Source organism: Trachemys scripta, chromosome 7 (assembly GCF_013100865.1).
Source record: "Trachemys scripta elegans isolate TJP31775 chromosome 7, CAS_Tse_1.0, whole genome shotgun sequence".
Taxonomy (NCBI): Eukaryota; Metazoa; Chordata; order Testudines; family Emydidae; genus Trachemys; species Trachemys scripta.
This window is the reverse complement of record NC_048304.1, coordinates 47128678-47146267: the sequence shown is the minus strand read 5'-3', so window position 1 is coordinate 47146267 and position 17590 is coordinate 47128678. Positions and strand designations below refer to the sequence as shown.

General features: G+C 57.8%; 1 protein-coding gene across 3 annotated transcripts; it reads right to left on the bottom strand.

Annotated features, from left to right (window-relative positions):
* Positions 1 to 203: 203 nt before the first annotated feature.
* PARP3 (poly(ADP-ribose) polymerase family member 3) lies at positions 204 to 17581 on the bottom strand. Of its 3 annotated transcripts, none has more exons than XM_034776950.1 (11): positions 17518 to 17581; positions 11495 to 11698; positions 9419 to 9544; positions 7655 to 7846; positions 6963 to 7098; positions 4769 to 4995; positions 3833 to 3994; positions 3037 to 3123; positions 2194 to 2371; positions 1052 to 1198; positions 204 to 780 (listed from the first exon to the last, which is right to left on the bottom strand). In XM_034776950.1, exons 2-11 carry the CDS (start codon positions 11669 to 11671, stop codon positions 611 to 613), a joined length of 1602 nt encoding a protein of 533 aa, XP_034632841.1. In that variant the 5' UTR covers positions 11672 to 11698; positions 17518 to 17581; the 3' UTR covers positions 204 to 610. The 3 variants fall into 3 exon arrangements, with proteins under 3 accessions (XP_034632841.1, XP_034632842.1, XP_034632840.1); XM_034776951.1 differs by lacking the exon at positions 17518 to 17581 and adding an exon at positions 16031 to 16381 and having other exon boundaries at positions 11495 to 11695; XM_034776949.1 differs by lacking the exon at positions 17518 to 17581 and adding an exon at positions 16031 to 16378.
* Positions 17582 to 17590: the final 9 nt, after the last annotated feature.

The following is a 17590-nucleotide window of genomic DNA, read 5'->3' as shown; positions in this document are numbered from 1 at the left end:
GGAGGGGGATGGGATCTGTGGCAGGCCCCATTTCCTAGACCTCTCAAAAAGGGGAGGGGAGTCCCTTGATCTTCTCCCTCTGCTGGGATCTCCCAGACAAGAACTCTGGGAGCAAGAGCAGGCCAAAGCGATGTGCCCATGCCAGCCCCCGGATCCGACCCCCGCTGAGTTCTCCAGCGCCAGAGTGACACATGGGGGAAAGCTGATTGCAATCCGCACACACTTTTATTTACAGTAACAGAAGGCCTCAGAGAGCCCTGCTGCTCGCAGACTCCAGCACTCGGGAGTGTCCCCCGGAGCTCCAACAGAGGCTGCTGGGAGTTTAACTGGCTATGGCAGCTGTGCCCCAGCCCTCTCCTCCGGGCAGCACGGCTCAGGGACTCCGAGCGCAGGAGCCACGCATTTCACGGCACGTCGTACAGCATCACTCCCAGGCCCGTGGGACCCAGGGATCCTGAGCCAGCAGACAACAGAGGCGCTCCCGCAGGCAGCTCACTGAGCGCTGTCATCTCACCCTGCCGCAGGTGGCACCCCAGGACATCGTCGCCATCAGCACAGCTGGCCCCGGTTTCCCAGAGCTGGAGGGGTGCCAGGCTTGCAGGGAAGCACCTCAGAAGCGGAGCTGGAGCAGGTAGCGGATCTGGCACTGGCTCTCCTGGTAGATCAGGTACTCGCTCTGGCTGAAGTAGGAGTCCTGGTACTTGGCCATGGGGATGGGCTTCCCCTGCGGCACCAGCACCTTTCTGCCCTCCACCATCAGCTCCCGGTCACAAGCAGGGTCTGGCGAGGGTGGGATGAGGAAGGGGTTAGCACATGGGACCGGGCCAGGAACTGCCAGCACCAGGCTCTGCGAGACCCCCCGCTTATCCCATCTCCAAACCCCACTCTCCACGATCCCCCCATCTCCAGTTCCAAATCCCCGCCATCTCTGTCATGCCCCCCCATTGCCAGCACCTCCAGCCTGCTCCCATTCTGAATCCCTACCCCCACCACCTCCCCACAGACGGGTGGCAGCCCCCAGCGGGGAGGCCAGATCAGGGAGCGCACTCACCTGGCTCAGTTTGACCGCAGGCGATCACGCTGTCATACCCCGGAGGGGCCTTGCACAACGACGGGTCGTCCTTGGTGATCCGATACTCCTTGCCTAGGGCCACCTCGTTGAGGAACATGATCCCGACCCCCTGGGAGGTGCAGCTCACTGGAGAGGGGGAGACCGGCCTGTGCTGCTGAAGCTGGCTGCAAGGCCCACTCCCACGCCCAGCCTGGCTGCCAAGCTGGCACAGCTGTCCAGATCTGGAAGCAGCGCATTCAGTTCCTGGACTGGGGGTTCAGGCCGGTGGCAGGAGCAGAGGAAGCTCCCTGTAAGTTGGGGGGGGCCACCAGCACCCAAACCGTAGCCCCACCCCCACACTGCCCCTTCTCCCACACTGCCCTGAGGCCCCACCTCCTGCTCACTCCTCTCCACCCCCTCCCCCGTCCCCGTTATTCATTCTTATGGCCGGTAAAAAGTGATGGGGCCCTGGCTCCCTCTGTTCCAGCACCCCTGGCCAGTGACCCAGAGCAACCTCTCCTGATGGGCTGAGGACTGGCACTGACGGGTCCCAAAGTGACTCCTGTCCCCACATCCTCCCCAAGAGCCGGGCTGCGAGGTGAGAGGGGACAAAGCAGGGAATGCTGGGGGGGAGGGGACCATGGATATATCTAGGGGTGGTGTGCTCCCAGCTGCCATTGCCCTGGCTGGTTCTGCCCCGCCCTGACTGTGGACGAGGATAGCACTCACTGCACTCCCAGTGCTTCCAATCACCCTTCTGCTGTGGCCTATTAAAGCCGCCTGGAAAGCCAGGGAGCCCTGCTCCCCCAAGCCAGGAGCTCTCCTTGCTTCACTCTCCCTTAGTCTAACCTCTGGCTCGCACCCCTGTCTGTGGTGTCCCACCACCCAGGTGTGTCAGACTCTGCCCTGCCGCACCTGGCACTGCCAGCTGGGCCGCACCATCCAGGAGGGCACAGGCCTGGGGCAGGAGAGGGAAAGAGGGCCCCGAGAATGTAATGCCATTGGGCTTCCCACCGTCCCCAGATACTCACCTTCCAGAGGCTGCCAGTGTCTCCCCTTGCCAGGAGGGGATATGGGAGAGGTGCGGGAGGAAGAGTGGGTGGCTGGGAGAGCGCCCCAGGCTGGGCAGCCATGGGCCTTACCGTATCTCATCGACTTGTCATTCTCGGAGGCGAAGTAAAGCCCCTTGCCCACACGCCCGCCGGAGTGCGGCATGATGCGCAGGCCGCTCTTAAGGATGGCGGCGACGACGGCCACGTTGGTGCCATGCCACAGCAGGCGCCGGTTCTCCAGGTGGTCGTGAGCCTTGAAGCGCTGGCCCTGCGGAGCCGGACCGGGCAGTCCTCAGCTCTAGACAGAGCGAGGGCTCAACGACTGCAAATGCTTCACGCCCCCAGCCAACACTGCCCATAACCTCACTGATGCAGAAGGAATCTCAGCACTGGGGGAAGGGGCTGGATCCACAGCCCTGCAGCCAACAGGACAGACGTGGGCAGCAGCGAGAGCAGTATCCGCTTCCCCCACTGCTGTCCTGGGGAAGGCATCTGAGGGGCCGGAGGGCAGCTGAAGCTCCGAGTCCCTGTGGCCTTCGGCCTCTGCCCAGGCTGCCAGAGGCCCCCTTTGCCCATTGCCAACACCAGTTCCGAGCCGCTGACATCAGCCACGCTGACAGCCCGGGCGCAGGCCGAACTCCCTCTGCTGCACCCACGAGTGCCGGCTGACGAGACCGCCCTGAGCACAGTTAAATGGTCAACGCTGAACACAGGCAGAGCAGCTGGAAGCTGCTGGGGCTGAGCCCGTTTTGCAATTGCTGCACAATCAGGGCACTGCTGGCTCTTGGGGCCTGACACGGAGCCGGGCGCCGCATCCAGCAGCTGTTTGCGCCCAGTGGGAGCTGCGGGGTGCCGAACTCTCCCCCACCTGGCCAACGAGCGAGCGCCCATGGACACATACACCCGTGAGCGGCAGGACACTAGTTCTCTCACCTCTCCCTCCCTCTTCACCTTCCAGATGTTCAGGATCTTGACCTTCTGGTGGCTCGACCCAGTCTTCTCTACGTAGGTCTGGATCACCTGTGGGGGAGACCAGAGTGATCGGGGGGCACCTGGGGCAAGACCAGGCAAGAGCAGTCCTCTGCTCGACCCCTCAGTGCCAGCACCCATCCCTCCTGCCCTGGCTATCACAGAGGTCCACACACAGGTCTTGGGGCCCATCCCACAGGAGCAGGTTTCTCTGCTTGGTGCTGGAGAAGCCTCTGGCATGATGACACCTGAAAACATTCACTCCCTCCACATCCAGAACCGCCCCCGTTCCCAACACCTCCAGCTCAGACCCACAAGTTCACCAGGCCTGGGCTCCCACCGGCCCTGTCAGTTCCATTAGCAGAACCCCTCAATGCCCTAGAGGGACTTACCCCTGAGGAGAGAGGCCAATTCACCTACACCAGGCTCCTCCCTGGCTCTCACCCTGGCTTGGAGAGCCCATGCAGTGGTGAGATAGCCTGGGGGTTGGGGGTGGGGCACACACATCCCTCCTGGTAGCTGGGCCCCTGGAGGAAGCAGCTTCCTTTCCATACTAGACAAGTGCCACGCAGGAGGTGGGGTTGGCTCTGTACAGACCAAGACGGAAGTGCCGACGGAAGGACCCCATGTCCCCAGGCTCTCCCTCAGGGAAGTGACACTCCCTCTCACACTGGGCTAGTGACCTCCACCCCCCACATCGCTCCCCTGCCCAAGCTGCTGCCTCCACCAGGACACTTGGCGTGCACCAGCCCCTCCAGACCTGGTAATCCTCCAACGCCGGATCCACCAGGGTGAGCTCACACTTCAGAAGCTCATAGTCCTTGTCCAGCGGGTGAGGCACTTCCTCCACCCTCACCTCCTCTTCCTCCTCCTCCTTCTTCTGCGCTTGCAGGCTCTGGGCCAGTTCAATGTCTGCCAGCACCTACCAAGGCAGAGAGCCGGGCTGATGGGAAGGGTGGGCCACTTTAACCCCTTAATAGCCCTGGAAGCTCCTTGCCCGTCCTGTCCAGAGATGGCTCGGCCAAGGGTGGGCGTGACCCCAGCTGAGGTTTGTATGCCGCACTGCCCTTCGCAGCATGGCCTCAGCCTGCCCGGAGGCTCCGAAAGGGGGTCTGGTTTTACACCCCTGGGGAAGGAGAGGCCCTTTCGCCTGCAGCGCTCATGGGAGTTTGGATGCACACAGCCCACACGTTTTTCAGTGGGCCACCCTGCTGGGGTGGTGGTGGGCAGCGCCGTGCCCCCTAACCCGCTGGGCTCCCAGGCGAGCGCCAGACATGCCAACAAGGAGATGCCGCAGACTCCGGGTGGCTATTTCCCTGTGCAGGGCTGGGCCTCTTCCCCCTCTCACAGGGCACTCTGGCTCCATTCTAGAACCAAGGAAGCAAATGGCACAGTACCACCCCACCTCACCACCATGGCAACAGCAGGGGTGAAGGTGATGGTTTCCTCAAGCGCTGTCCTGGAGCACAGACTCCTTCCCTCAACCAGGAGGAGGTGCTGCGCTGCTGGCCCCAGGGAAATCCAGCTGGCCTCAGCCCAGGGCGAGGGGGAGGAAGAACATTCCCATCTGGGAGGCTGGGCAGGCAGCAGGAAAGTTGCAAGGAAGAGAGGCCTGGCCCTGGAGGTCCCGCCCTGGCCAGCAGGAGAAGCCAGCACAGTGCAGACCCAGCCCAATTGCCACGGGCAGGACCCTTACCAGCAGCATGTCCTTCTTGGCCTGGACGATCTCCTGCGTGTTGATGGTGGGGGGCCTAGCACGGCCGAAGCTGTGGGGGATGATGGTATAGAAGCGGGACGACAGCTCCTCCAGCTGCCTGCTGGACAGTGGCTGCTCCTGCAGAGCCGTCTCAATGGCCTCCAAGGCCTCAAAGCCCTTGGCGATCTGCTGCTTGCTCAGCTTCCCCAGCGGCATCTTCTTCACATCTGGGGCAGGCAGACGGGCACGGGGAGGGGAGACGAGCAATGAAGGGCTCAGCTGACGGCCGGCAGGGGCACCTGCATCCCCCCCAGACCTGAGCGTGACCCCTTCCCCTCAGGGGCCCCAGGGCAATCCCTCACAGAGACCCTGGGCTCATAAAAGCCTCTCCTCCATCCCTCAGGGCAGTGGTTTCTCTGCACGCCTACAGCAGCCCTCTGCCTCACACCCAGCTCCAGCCATGGGTCATCATCACAGGCACCTTCCTCTGGACCACGAGGAGCAAGCAGGAGGTCAGTTCAATTCCCTTCTACCCTAACCTGCAGCACCCCTTTATTCCAGCTGGGATAAATGCCTGCCAATGCCTCTCAGTCCTGATCTGCAGCCGCCCTGCTCTTCCAATGTCCCTGCATCCTGCCCTGCAGCACCCTGCTATCCCAGCACTGGGGCCCCCCAAGCCCTGCCAATGCCCTCCAGCCTGCCCTGCAGCCCCTGCTATTCTAGCACTGGGCCCCCCCAACCCCCAGCCCTGCCAATGCCCTCCAGCCTGCCCTGCAGCCCCTGATATTCCAGCCCTGGGACTGCTCCTGAGCAGAACCAGCCACCTATCACACAGCTTTGCGATACAGCTCTAGGGGCTGAGAGCACCAAACCCACTTCCATCAGCGCCCCAGGTACCCAGCTCCACAGCTTGGAACAGGTTGATTACGGGGAACAACTCAGCCAGTCACCCTGTGATCTAGAGCAGGGGTCTCCAAAGTGGGGTGCGCACTCCCCAGGGGGTGCGCAAGAGGATCCTTCGGGGTGCACGGAAGGAGCAGCGCCGCCGGAGCAACGCCGCTTCGGCAGTTCGGGTGGCCATTTTTTTTTTGGCTTCGGCAGTTCAGGCGGGAGTCCAAGCGCCTTTTTTTTTTTTGGCTTGGGGCGGCATGGCAGGGGGTGTGTGCTCAAAAATTCTGTACTGATAGCGGTGCGTGATCAAAAAAGTTTGGAGACCACTGATCTAGACCAGTGTTTTTCGAAGTTTGTTAGGTCGCAGCATGTAAGGCACTGAGTCGCTCTGGTCAGCACCGTCGACCAGGACATTAAAAGTCCCGTTGGCGGTGCTGCCCAACTAAGGCAGGCTAGTACCTACCTGTTCTGACACTGCGCTGAGCCCCGGAAGCAGCCAGCAGCAGATCCGGCTCCTAAGCAGGGGGGCCACAGGGTTTTCAAATTTTTCAAACTTTTTTTCTGGCGACCCAGTTGAAGAAAATTGTTGATGCCCACAACGCAACGGAGCTGGTGATGAGGGGTTTGGGAGGGGGCTCTGGGCTGAGGCAGGGGGTTGGGGTGCGGGAGCGGGTCAGGGCTCTGGGCTGAGGGTGCAGGCTCTGGGGTGGGGCCAGGGATGAGGGGCTTAGGGTGCAGGAAGGGACTCTGAGTTTGGGGGGGCTCAGGGTTGGGGCAGGGGATTGGGGTATAGGCTTACCTTGGGTAGCTCCCAGTCAGTGGTGCAGTGGGGGTGCTAACGCAGGCTTCCTGCCTGTCCTGGCACCATGGACTGCGCTGCACCCCAAAAGCAGCCAGCAGTAGGTCCAGCTCCTAAGCAACTCCATGTGGCTCTCGCCTGCAGGCACTGCCCCCCACCTCCCCCAGCTCGCATTGGCTGGTTCCTGGACTAGCCTACCTTAGCCGGGAAGCACCGCCAACAGGACTTTTAATGGTCCGGTCGGCGGTGCTGACCAGAGCCATCGCGACCCAGTGCTTTACATTCCACAATGCACTACTGGGTCGTGACCCGCAGTTTGAAAACCACTGATCTAGAGCAGCATGGCTTGGCCCCTCTGACCAAGCCCTGGAGACAGCTAACAGAAACACTCAGCAGGGCCGCTGGGCCCCCATCCAGAAGCCCCGGGCTGCAGCGGGACCAATGGTGCGGGGGTGTGGGCTGCCTCCCCCCCGCATCCCCCAAGGGCCCCGCTCCAAACTGTACCGATATTCATGGTCTGCATGGCCTCTTTGAACATGTCATTGCTGAAGATGAGTGAGACCAGCTCCTGGGTGGCCTTGTCCAGGCTGCAGGGCAACGTCCTCTGCTTGGAGCGCTTCCCTCCATCCACGCTGTCCACCTGGGGAGGAAGGGGGAAGAGAGAGGAAAGCTCCAGCTCAGACAGGCAGAAGGGCTCCCCCCCTCCGTAGGACATTCCCACCCACCACCAGCCCGCTGCAGGGAAAAGGCCTCCAGAGCCAAGAGAGCCAGCAATGGATCCCCCCAGCCCTGCCCAGCCACCCCTCCCCATGGAAGGTTGTCTCCAGCGGGGAGCTACCCTGGGGGGTGAACTGGGGCTGTCATCTGAAGCAGGACATGACACTTCGCCGCCTGTGGGCCAAACCCCAAGGCCCTCACTCACTCCTCATGGATGCAGAGCTCCCACCAGCTCCCATCGCGCTCTCAGGCAGCAGTGGGATATGTACCTAAGTCAGGACTTCAGGACATGGCCCCTGCATTGCAACTGCGCAGCCAGGAGGGGGGCTACCTTCCCCGCTCCCCCGAGTCTCCAAACGGGCCACGCCAGCCCCTCAGCCCCATGGCACATATCTCCCTAGCTGCCTTGGACAGGTTCCTGTTTCCCTGGCTCCATGTGGGGGCAGCCTGGCTTATCCTGGGGCCTCCTGGTCACTCACCTTCACGGTCACCTCCTGCTCCTCCTCAGCCCCGTGCTGCACCTCGATCAGGGTATACTTGCCAGGGTGGGCCACAAAGTTCTCCCGCTCAGCCCAGCTGTTCTTGGTCTTCTCCCGGAACTTCTTCTCAAAGTCCTTCTTGGCGGCTTCCAGGGAAGGGAAGGGGCTGAGCTTTGACTGTCCCACCTCCCCCTAGGAAGGGAAGAAATCCGCAGCAGGGTCAGGCTTGGTACCTCGCTCCTGTGCTCACTGCTGATCTTCCCCTTCAACTCAGGGGTCCAGCTGGCCTCTACAGTGCAGCTGCAGGCGCCTTCACACAGGTGCAGCCTGTGGAGACTACAGGACCCAGCATGCAATTCTTCATTTGATAAAGGCAACAAGGCTGCATTGCATGCTGGGTAGTCTCAACAGGCTGCATGCATCCTTCTGGGACATGAATCCACTTAACTAAGCTTCCCAGCTAAGCCTAACTCTGACTCTCCTGCATACCCAGTTTTGCCAAGCCACCCAAAATGTCACACTCGTATTCCAATCCCAGGGTAGGGTTCTTCTGGCTAGCCTGGGTAAATCAGATGAGGGACATTACAGATAGAGGTGGATTTTCCTGCCAAAGTGCAATGCCCTCCGCTAGTTTTTGCCCAGGGCAATGGATGGGAAGAAGTGTTTACTTAACAGTGGTTTCCCTCTGCTTTGCCGAGTGCCCATGGCCCCTGCAAGAATAGCCACAAAGAGAAAAGCAGCAGGCAAGAGAACCATGTTGGGAGCAGGTGGCTCCTATCTGGACAGGGAGAGCAAGAGACTTGATTCCATATGATGGTCTAACCTGGCCTACACCTAATACCAGCTGGTCTCCCAAAAAGGGGCAGGAAGTTGCCCTGTCTGTCACACCGTCACTACAGGCTACCGGAGCCTTGTTTGCCAGCTGCAACCGGCACTGTGTAAAGCAAATTAGGGCTGGGACAGCCCTAGAGCTCCTGGGACCTTGTCAGTGAGGCACCGAGTTGGGCTGTCCCTCGCCTGGCTCGGGAGTTTGCGAGGCTCGGCCTCCCTGGCAGCATCTAGCAGGGATCTGAGTCATAAGGGCTCAGGGCACTGAGGCTAACAGCCCTGGTGTTAACACTGGCTTCGGCTGGGACTGTCTCCCCATGACACTGACATCAGCAAGGGGAGTACCTAGAAGGAAGCAGGTTGAGACTGACACCTAGTGGTCAGAGAGGGAATCTCACTACAGTAGCCACAGTAAATCACCTGTGCTGGGCACTGCACACACAGCAAGATAGCCCCTGCAGAGCTCACAACTTGGGAAGTCCCTCCTGGAGAGGGAGCCAGACACCCCCATCGGCACCTCTCGGGGGGACATGCCCGGTGGCTTCAGCCCCCCTTTCCCTGGCCTGTCCGGAGGGAGTGGGAAGGGTGTGCTGTGCCCTCCCTGAGTCTTCCCAAGGAGACTTTTGTGGGGTCTGCCACCTCCAGTACCTAACAGGGTAGAGGCAGGGGGAAAAGAAGAGCATGTGGGTCTGTGCACAAATAAACAAACAAATGCCAGCAAGTAGAGGATGTAATTTAAAACCCAGCTTCTGCACAGGAGGGCGGTGCAGGTGCCATGTCTAACTGCCCTGGATTTAACTTACTGTCATGTCCCCTAGGATTGGCCTTGGCCTCATGGCAGCAGAGGTAGCTCCCGTAACGACGCCCCCTGGTGGCTGGCAGAGGGAGATACTGGCCCAGCTGTGGCGGTGGCTGGGCTAGGCATAGGATACTCACCACGCGACCCCAGCGGTTCCAGCAGCTGTAGCTGCCGTTGTGAGCGATGAGCTGGATGATGTAGAACTTGTTGTTGTTGTTCCCGATGTTGGTCTGGTTCAACATGCAGTCATAATCCTCATGGATCTACCCAACACACCACAGGGGAGCAGTGAACGCGAGTGTCCCCTCAAGCAGGGATGGCTACACAACTGCTCCGGGACAGCCTGTGCTGGGGTCGGACAGGGAGGGGCTCCCTCGGGCCGGGATCCCCAGGACTATCCCGTGGAGCAGCATTAGTAACGCTGTCTGCAGTGGGTCACACAGGGAGGGGATCCCTCTGGCCGGGATCCCTGGGACTGTCTTGTGGAGCAGCGTTAGCTGATGGGGTCTGGTGGGGAGAGGGCTCTTTCAGCTCTGCCTAGCGCTGGGAGGCCAGAATGCTTAACACTCCCAGGGACCAAGTCCTTGCAGCTCTGCCGCAACCCACGAACTGCCTTCTCTCCCAGGGTTCAGGCAGCGGGCTCTCCGAGCACCAGCATTTAGCCTCAGGGCCAGGCAAATGGGGCCCATGCCCAGGGCACTGTAGCCTGGGGGGCACCACACGGGACTCAGGCTCCTGCTCTCTGGGTGTGGCCAGACTCCTCTCTTCTCTGGCCCCTCCCTCGAACTGGGCTGGCGGACTTCTCCCTGACCCCAACCCCATAGCCCCTCCCTCCCTCGCTTCTCAGCCCCGGGGCTCCAGCTCTGTCCCAGCCCCAGGGAGTCCAGAGCAGCACCACCAACCAACCGAGGCTGGTCACTGGCGGCACATTGGGGGGGGGGATCTGGGCAGAGCATGGGGGAGGCAGGGGAAACTTAAAGTGACAGTGCACTCGCTGTCTCTCAAACTTCCCTAACACACCCACATAGGCTCTCACACCCACATACACTCTGTCTCTCAAAGTCCCCCCAACAGATTGTGTGTGTGTGTGTCAGTCTCACAATCCCCTGACACACACACTCTCACACATTGGCTGTCTCTCTCTCTCTCTCACACACACACACACACTTGTATTATTGTTGTTATTACTGCTTAGTACTTCCTGTCAAAATGCTTGCGGTGAGCCAGGAGTGGCTAGGGGCTGCAGGAGGGCCATGGGCTCTGGCAAGATGCAGCCCCCATGTGACAGCGTAAAGCCTGCCATAGGCCGCAGGCCAAGCGCCAGGCACCACAAGCCACCACAGAAGTAAGTGTAGCAATACACCATATACCATGCCATCCTTGCTTCTGCTGACAGTGGCCTAGGAATCTGCTAGTTGTAGCAGTTACTCATTGTGACGTTATCTGATTAAAACATGACCGTGCAGATCATTGTTGCAACCACTATTATATATTTGCAACAAATCTTGTACAAAATGTGGCATGTAAGATGTTTATGAAAAGGGTATGATTTGCTGACTATGTTTATGTTAGGTGTATGCATGCATGCAGCATTTTTGTATTTGAAGTTTGAGTATTGGCTCTATACCTGTATTTCAAATGGGTAGCCGTGTTAGTCTGGATCTGTAAAAGCAGCAAAGAGTCCTGTGGCACCTTATAGACTAACAGACGTATAGGAGCATGAGCTTTCGTGGATGAATACCCACTTCTTCGGATGCATCTGAAGAAGTGGGTATTCACCCACGAAAGCTCATGCTCCTATACGTCTGTTACTCTATAAGGTGCCACAGGACTCTTTGCTGCTTGTATTTCAAATGTTTGCTCCTGGGGTAACAAGGTAGTTAGCCAGCACATCTTGAAGGGACTGGTCAAAGTAAGCGGCTCATCAAGGGACACTTAACTCACAATGGACCATGGGGGACCCCCATCTACATTTAATGGACTTTCCTGTGGCCATTCCATATGAAGTATTAGTAATGGCCCGGAGGTGATGGGGGGGGAGGGGGGATGGGCAGGGAGCCCGTAGAGCCAGGGGTGATGGTGGGAGAGGGAGGCACCAAAATACAAGTTTGCCCAGGGCACCATTTTCGCTAAGACCGGCCCAGGGGCCGGGTGACATGGGAAGGCGTCTCCTCCCTCCCCAGGGGACCCTGCTGCCTGAGCCTCACTCGTACCTGGGCATCGCTCCCATTGCTCAGCTGGCAGGCAGAGTCGATGTTGGCTTTAAGCTTCTCCTTGGGAGCGGTCTTCAGCGCCTCCACGGTGGACCGGATGCTGTCCTCCTCCGGCTCCTGCTTCACCTTCTTGTCCTGGGCCTGGGCCTTGGCAGGCGCCTTGCGTTTGGGGGCCATTGCTTCCCTGCAGCAATGGCCACCCTGCTGCAATAAGAATTAGGGCCTCCGTCACAGTCACTTATGTCCTGCAGAGGCAGGATGGAGGGCGAGGGGGCCAGTCTCTGCCACAGGCCAGCAGCCTGCTCAATTCCCAGGATTATCCCAAAGCTATACAAGGAGTGGGTGAACACCAAGAGCTCTTCAGGACTGGGTCCAGGGAGGATGGCTAGTCTTGTACTTATGGCACCTGGAGGCCTGGGTTCTGCTCCCAGCCCTGCCACTTACTTGGTGTGTGAGATGGGTGCAAGTCACGTCACATGCCTCTGTGCCTCAGTTTCCCCACCCATAAAATGGAGATAATAATCGTTCCCCAGCTCGAAGAGGGGATGTGTGAGGCTTCATCTCACTAGTGTGTGTTGAGTGCATGGAGATCCTTAGATGGAAGATACTTTGCAAAGTCTATAAAAGCTGCCATGGAAACATCCCAAGCCCAGGTGCCCTCACGTTTCTAGTGCTAGCACAGCTGGACTATACCAAGGCTTTCCCCAGCCCTTCCACTGGAGCCCTTGCAGGACAACTCCCCATACCTGCTTAGCAAAACCCCCCTCCTTTCCCCACCCTAGCCCACTAGCCCCACGCACGCCAAGACAGCGCAAGCCCGCCCCCCGCCCCCCCAGCTGCTACTGTTCATTTTGGAGCACTCAGAAGCGTGCTGAGCATACAAGGAACAAGTCAAGCCCCAGCCAGTGTCCCAAAGAACTTACAGTTCAAGGCGCAGGGGCTGGGTCAGAGGGGATGCAACTAATGAGGACCACACAGCGCTGGAGTGGTTGAGGAAGGACGAGGATTATGAGTGGCAGAGACAACCAAAGAGGAAGAGGGGGAAAACCACTGACCCTCAGAGGATGTTTGGTTAGAGTCTGGGCTCAGTCCTTGGTCCATACAGAGCAGTCTGTCTTTCCCAGACAAACACTGACAGGAGACAAGCTCAACGAATGAAATACCCGTCTAGTGCCCCATGTCGGGCAACGGATCCGTCCAGCTGAACCCTCTTGTAATCTGACGGTGGCTGCCGGCCCAGGGAGCGTGCTGCCGGGGGGGGGGGGGGGGAGTTTAGCCTGCTGCACTCTGGGGCAGGCTGGTGAATATGTTTCCAGCACTCTCCTGCAGAGCTTAAGTCCTGGACTGCATCCCAGGCATTGCTGTTCCCCTCCCGCCCCATGGGGGCTATCCAACCAGAGTGAGAGGAGGGGCAGCAAAAGCCTGACTGTCACCAGGTCCCTGATTCGGCTATATTTGTAGCATGGGTGGATCCTTACTCCTTGGGAGAGGGGTGGTGATCAGATGCTCCAATTCCTTGATGTGAGATCTCTGTTTAAGGGAAGGCCCTGTCTGCACTGGAGTGGGAACCAGGTTTGAAACCCTCTAACTCTCTGTTTAAACACCGATCTGGCAAAGCCAGTTTCTAGCACTGCTCACCTGGCCATTGTGGGGAAATGGTCTGGCATTCTGAACAATCAAACCAAGAGGTCTTTCAAGCACAGCACTGCCATGGCTCAGCACAGCCAAGGAGGAACCAGTTTTGCTGGATCCTTATTTAAATGTCCCCTTACCTCTGAGTCCAGCCTGGTGATCTGACGGCACAAGCGCACACTCCAACTGAACCACACCCAGTCAAACCCAGACAGACCCAGCCCAGCTGACATCAATGGGGATTTCATCCTCAACCTCCTGGGTTAAACCTCCAGACTTCACTCAGCATCCAACTGCGATGTGGCAAAAAGCAGCGCGATGGGATTATGCAGCAACACAAAGCACGTTGTGTTAGGAGGTACTGGCACAACAAGTGTGTCCTCACTCAACATGCAGCTGAAAGAGACAGCCCCTTGGCTGGCTAGAAGAGCGCCCCCTTTGGGTGACCATGACTCGCAGGGTTCTTTGGTGACTGGTTGCTGATTGAAGAAGTTTTAAGGGGTGGGAGAAGTGGTGTCACAGATGTGTCAGTTTTCTGCAGTATCTTTGGGAGATCTCACTGAACTAAGTTTGAGTCTCTTTGGGGCCCGTTGTATTAATAATACATTAGCCATTCATTTGAGGGCCCAGATTGTACATAACTGCTCGGGGGGGAGGGGGGATGAAAGACCTGAGGGTTCACAGAACTATAGTGAACAATGGGCCAGACAAGAATGGACTATGGGAACAAAACGTGTTACGTGGTTTTCATGGGGAAAAGCTACGGGGAGGTGAATGCAAATTCCCCACATCCAGCTGTACAGAAACCTGGCCTTTTGAAACTACACCCTGAGGTGTGAGCTATTGCCTGCTGATTACTTATTACTTGAGGCCAAGATCAAAGGCTCAAGCTGTATAAAGAAAGAGCCAGGACTATTCCTGGTGGTTCTGAATCTGAGCTGGTTATAAACTCATAGCCACACTGAAAATCCAGCTGTGGAGTTTGAAGGACTAACATGTCCCAGGGCCAGAGGCTGGAATTGGGGTGACCCGTGGTAAGCTTTTTAGCATACGTGTAGGTTCTTTTAATGTTATCAATATGTTTCTCTGTAATGCTTTCACCTTAAGAATAAATGTGCTTGCTTAGAAAGAGCTGGGTGGTAACTGATAACTGCAGGCCGTTATGCTGTTCACGATCTCTGGAGAGAAAGCGAAGTGCCGACACTAGTCTGTTTAGGCAGTCTGGCTTGCACAGTGTAGGCAAGAAACTGCAGCCTTAAAGATCCCCACTCAGGAGGGAGAGAGATGCGGGTCTCTCTCCAAGAGAGGTGACAGCTGAGGAGCCTCTGGTGGACCACAAAGGGGGAAATACAGGGGCAGCTGCCCTGAACGGGGACAAACGTGTTGTGCTCTAGTGTGCTTTTTAAGATGCCGAAAGTATATTTTTTTTCCAAATTTCTTTCCTCCTCTATTTTTTTACATTATTACTACTACCACTGCTTAGTTCTTAGCTAGCAGGCAGGTCTAGCCTACTCTGGAAGACTCTATGGACCACTGAAGGACTGAAATTATAACATCACAGACACCAAAGGAGTGAAATCTAATGAACTGGGAAGGGAAAGCATTTTTATTCACACTGTTTAAAACGCTGGTATTTTATTTTAACTCTATCGAATTCAAACACCCACTACACACTTTGGAGAAAAGCTCTCTTGGTTAAAGATTGACCTTTTAGTCCACACAAGCAGCCGCCAAGGAGTCCTCCAGCAAAGCCAGAGAAGACTAGGCTTGCCATGCCTAATATTTCTAAGGCAAGAAACCCCCAAACCTTTCAACCTGCCAAGCCTGCAGAAAGCGGGGGGGGGGCTGGGATGGGATGGCACAAATCTATAGGTGGCAGGTCATCTTTAAAATGTAAAGTGAAGGGGTTAATGGGTAAATGATCTTTTTTGCCCCCCTATTCTGGGAAAGAGGCAGAAAAAGCAGCTCAAACACAACCTCTCCCTTGGGACCAAGGCAGAAATGTAATACACCCAGCCAAATGGCAAGCACCGGTTGCACTTCTCCACTTAAGCTTTGTTTGCATACCCTGGCGCAAAGAAACACAATGCCAGGAGCAGACCCCAAACCAAAGGGGAAGCTGGGTTGGAAGAATCACCCAATTTATTCCAGGTGTCCAAGTAATGTAAGCCAAGAGCAGGATACAGAAAACAAGGACCAAACAGGAAGGAAATATGGCTGGGCAGAAGAATTCTGGGCAGATTGCACAGCTCAGTCTCTAGTGATAATAACCCCACTAATGGGCAATGAAGACTTGAACCTACATACTCCGTGAATATGAGATTCACTCCAGATGCATATGGCTGTACTGTATAGCCCTAGTCTTACGCAGCTGTGTATGGACCATTCTGGAGCAGAATGCCCCAGAATCTCGCCAGGCTCAGTGCAAGACCTATCCCTTTGGGAAGCATCACCTCCGTAAGTGTGGTGCCTGAGTAGGCAGGCAGCAGCCCTGCAGGGGCAAAGAGCAAACAAGCAACATAAACAAGTGAGGGGTGGAGAATGGGGCCTTTCCAGACATTTCTGTGGACAGCGAAGCAATGGGAGCTTTGGAGAGGCGGAGATGGAGCAGGGAGAGCGCTAGAGTTACCCTGGGGTTTGTTGGTCCTGAGCTAGGATTTCTTTGAGGAGGAGAAGGAATTCGGCAGGCAGGAAAGGCCCAGCACCGCAGTTCCATTCCCAAAATTAATCATGCTTCAGATCAACCCCAGCAGCCACGGCCTGAAGGCAGCAGATTGTGTGCCCTGCCCTTGAGGCCACTCAGGGCTTTAACGGCAAGGGACAGATGCATAGGGCAGCTGCAGGCTCCACTCAGCTCCTTTCCAACTGCCCTCTGGCCTGCTGGGGAAACAGAGGTGCACTCACCTGCCTGGAGCTCCTTCGCAGACTGGGGGGGCTAGGGCTGCTCCTCCCGGCCGGCCTCAGCGGAGGAATGCAATGGGGACAAGTTTAGACAAGCCGGAGCTGGCACAGCCGCCTGCTCTTTCCACTCTCCCTGCCACTCTCCTCCTTCCTGTGACCTCAGCCTTTCTACTGCAAAGCAACTCCCCTTATGGGAGAGGAGCCAGCTTAGCCCAGGGGAAGGAAGAAGTGAGCCGGCAGCCTCACGTTGCACTGTCAGTGCCAGGACTAATGCCTGCTCGCAGGTTGCCTGGCATGGGGCTCTGTGCTGTGTGGGCTCAGGGGAACTGGAGGGGAGTTGCTAGGGAAGAGAGACAGCAGTGAGAAACTCCCGCCCCTTCCTAGAAAGGAGGACGTGGGGATAGCTCTCAGCCAGGCCAGCACATTCCAGCCTGGATGCTCTCAGACCTGTTCCTGTTGGAACAATATGGTCAGGACAAGCCTCTTTCCCTGCAGAAATTCTAAGCTGGGTGCAGCTGCAGGGGTGAGAACCACTGAGCTAAACAGCAGCAGGGAAGGGGGGCAGTGAGGGCTAGTGGCTAGTGCACATGCTTAGTCCAGGGGGTAAATCCTCCAGTGGAGCTGTGGCAATTTACACCAGCTGAAGATTTGCCCCCAGGGTTTATTTCCTAGCTGCCCCTCTTTTTTTTTTTTAAATGATTCTGGGTAAGTAACACTAGCTGTGTCTCCCTGCCAAACCGGGATACCAGCACCCACCAGCTCCGCACAGTGCAGTGAGCCATGTGGATGAACGGCATCACAGAACACCACCATGCATTCCGCCGCCTGACATCTCAGTCCCCCAGTGAGGTTGGAACTTCAAGGCCCAACTGGGACCAGTTAGATGCTACTGTTCCCAAGTCTGAACTCTGCTAGAATCCAGTGGCCTTTGGCCCAGATCCTGCAAGGTGCTGAGCACCCCACACCGCTCAATCCAACGGGAGCCAGGACTGCTCAGCACCCCCTGGGGCAGGCCCTGTCTGCTCACCCTCCCCACTGGTCTGCCAAACCCCCAAAGCAAGAGTCCAGATCTAAACAGCACCCCCCAAAACCACTGCCCCACACCAGGACCACAGCCCCCCCGCTGCCACGTGCTACTGCGCCTGCACCAAGACCCCCCCACCACCATGACACAGATCGCTACCCCCCAGGGCCAGCCCAAGGGGCAGGCCCAGACCCTCCCCTGAAACTAGCCCCAAGACTCCCCCTAAACGAGCCCCAGGCCCTAAGTCCTCCCCCCAAACCAGCCCCAAGTTCTCACCCCCCCAGGCCCTCCCCTAACCAACCCCAAGCCCTCACCCTCTCCCAAACCAGCCCCAGGGCCCAGCCCCTCTCCGCAAACCAGTCCCGGGGCTCCCGCCCCGAGCCCTCCACAAAACCAGCCCCGAGGCCCCGGCCACCCCAGCGCGCCGTGCGCAGCACGCTCTAGCGCCCCCTCTTGGCACACTCACCTCACACAACCCCCGCCTTAGGAGAGCACACCGCGCATGTGCAAAACGAAACCTACTAGGGAACAAGCCCTAG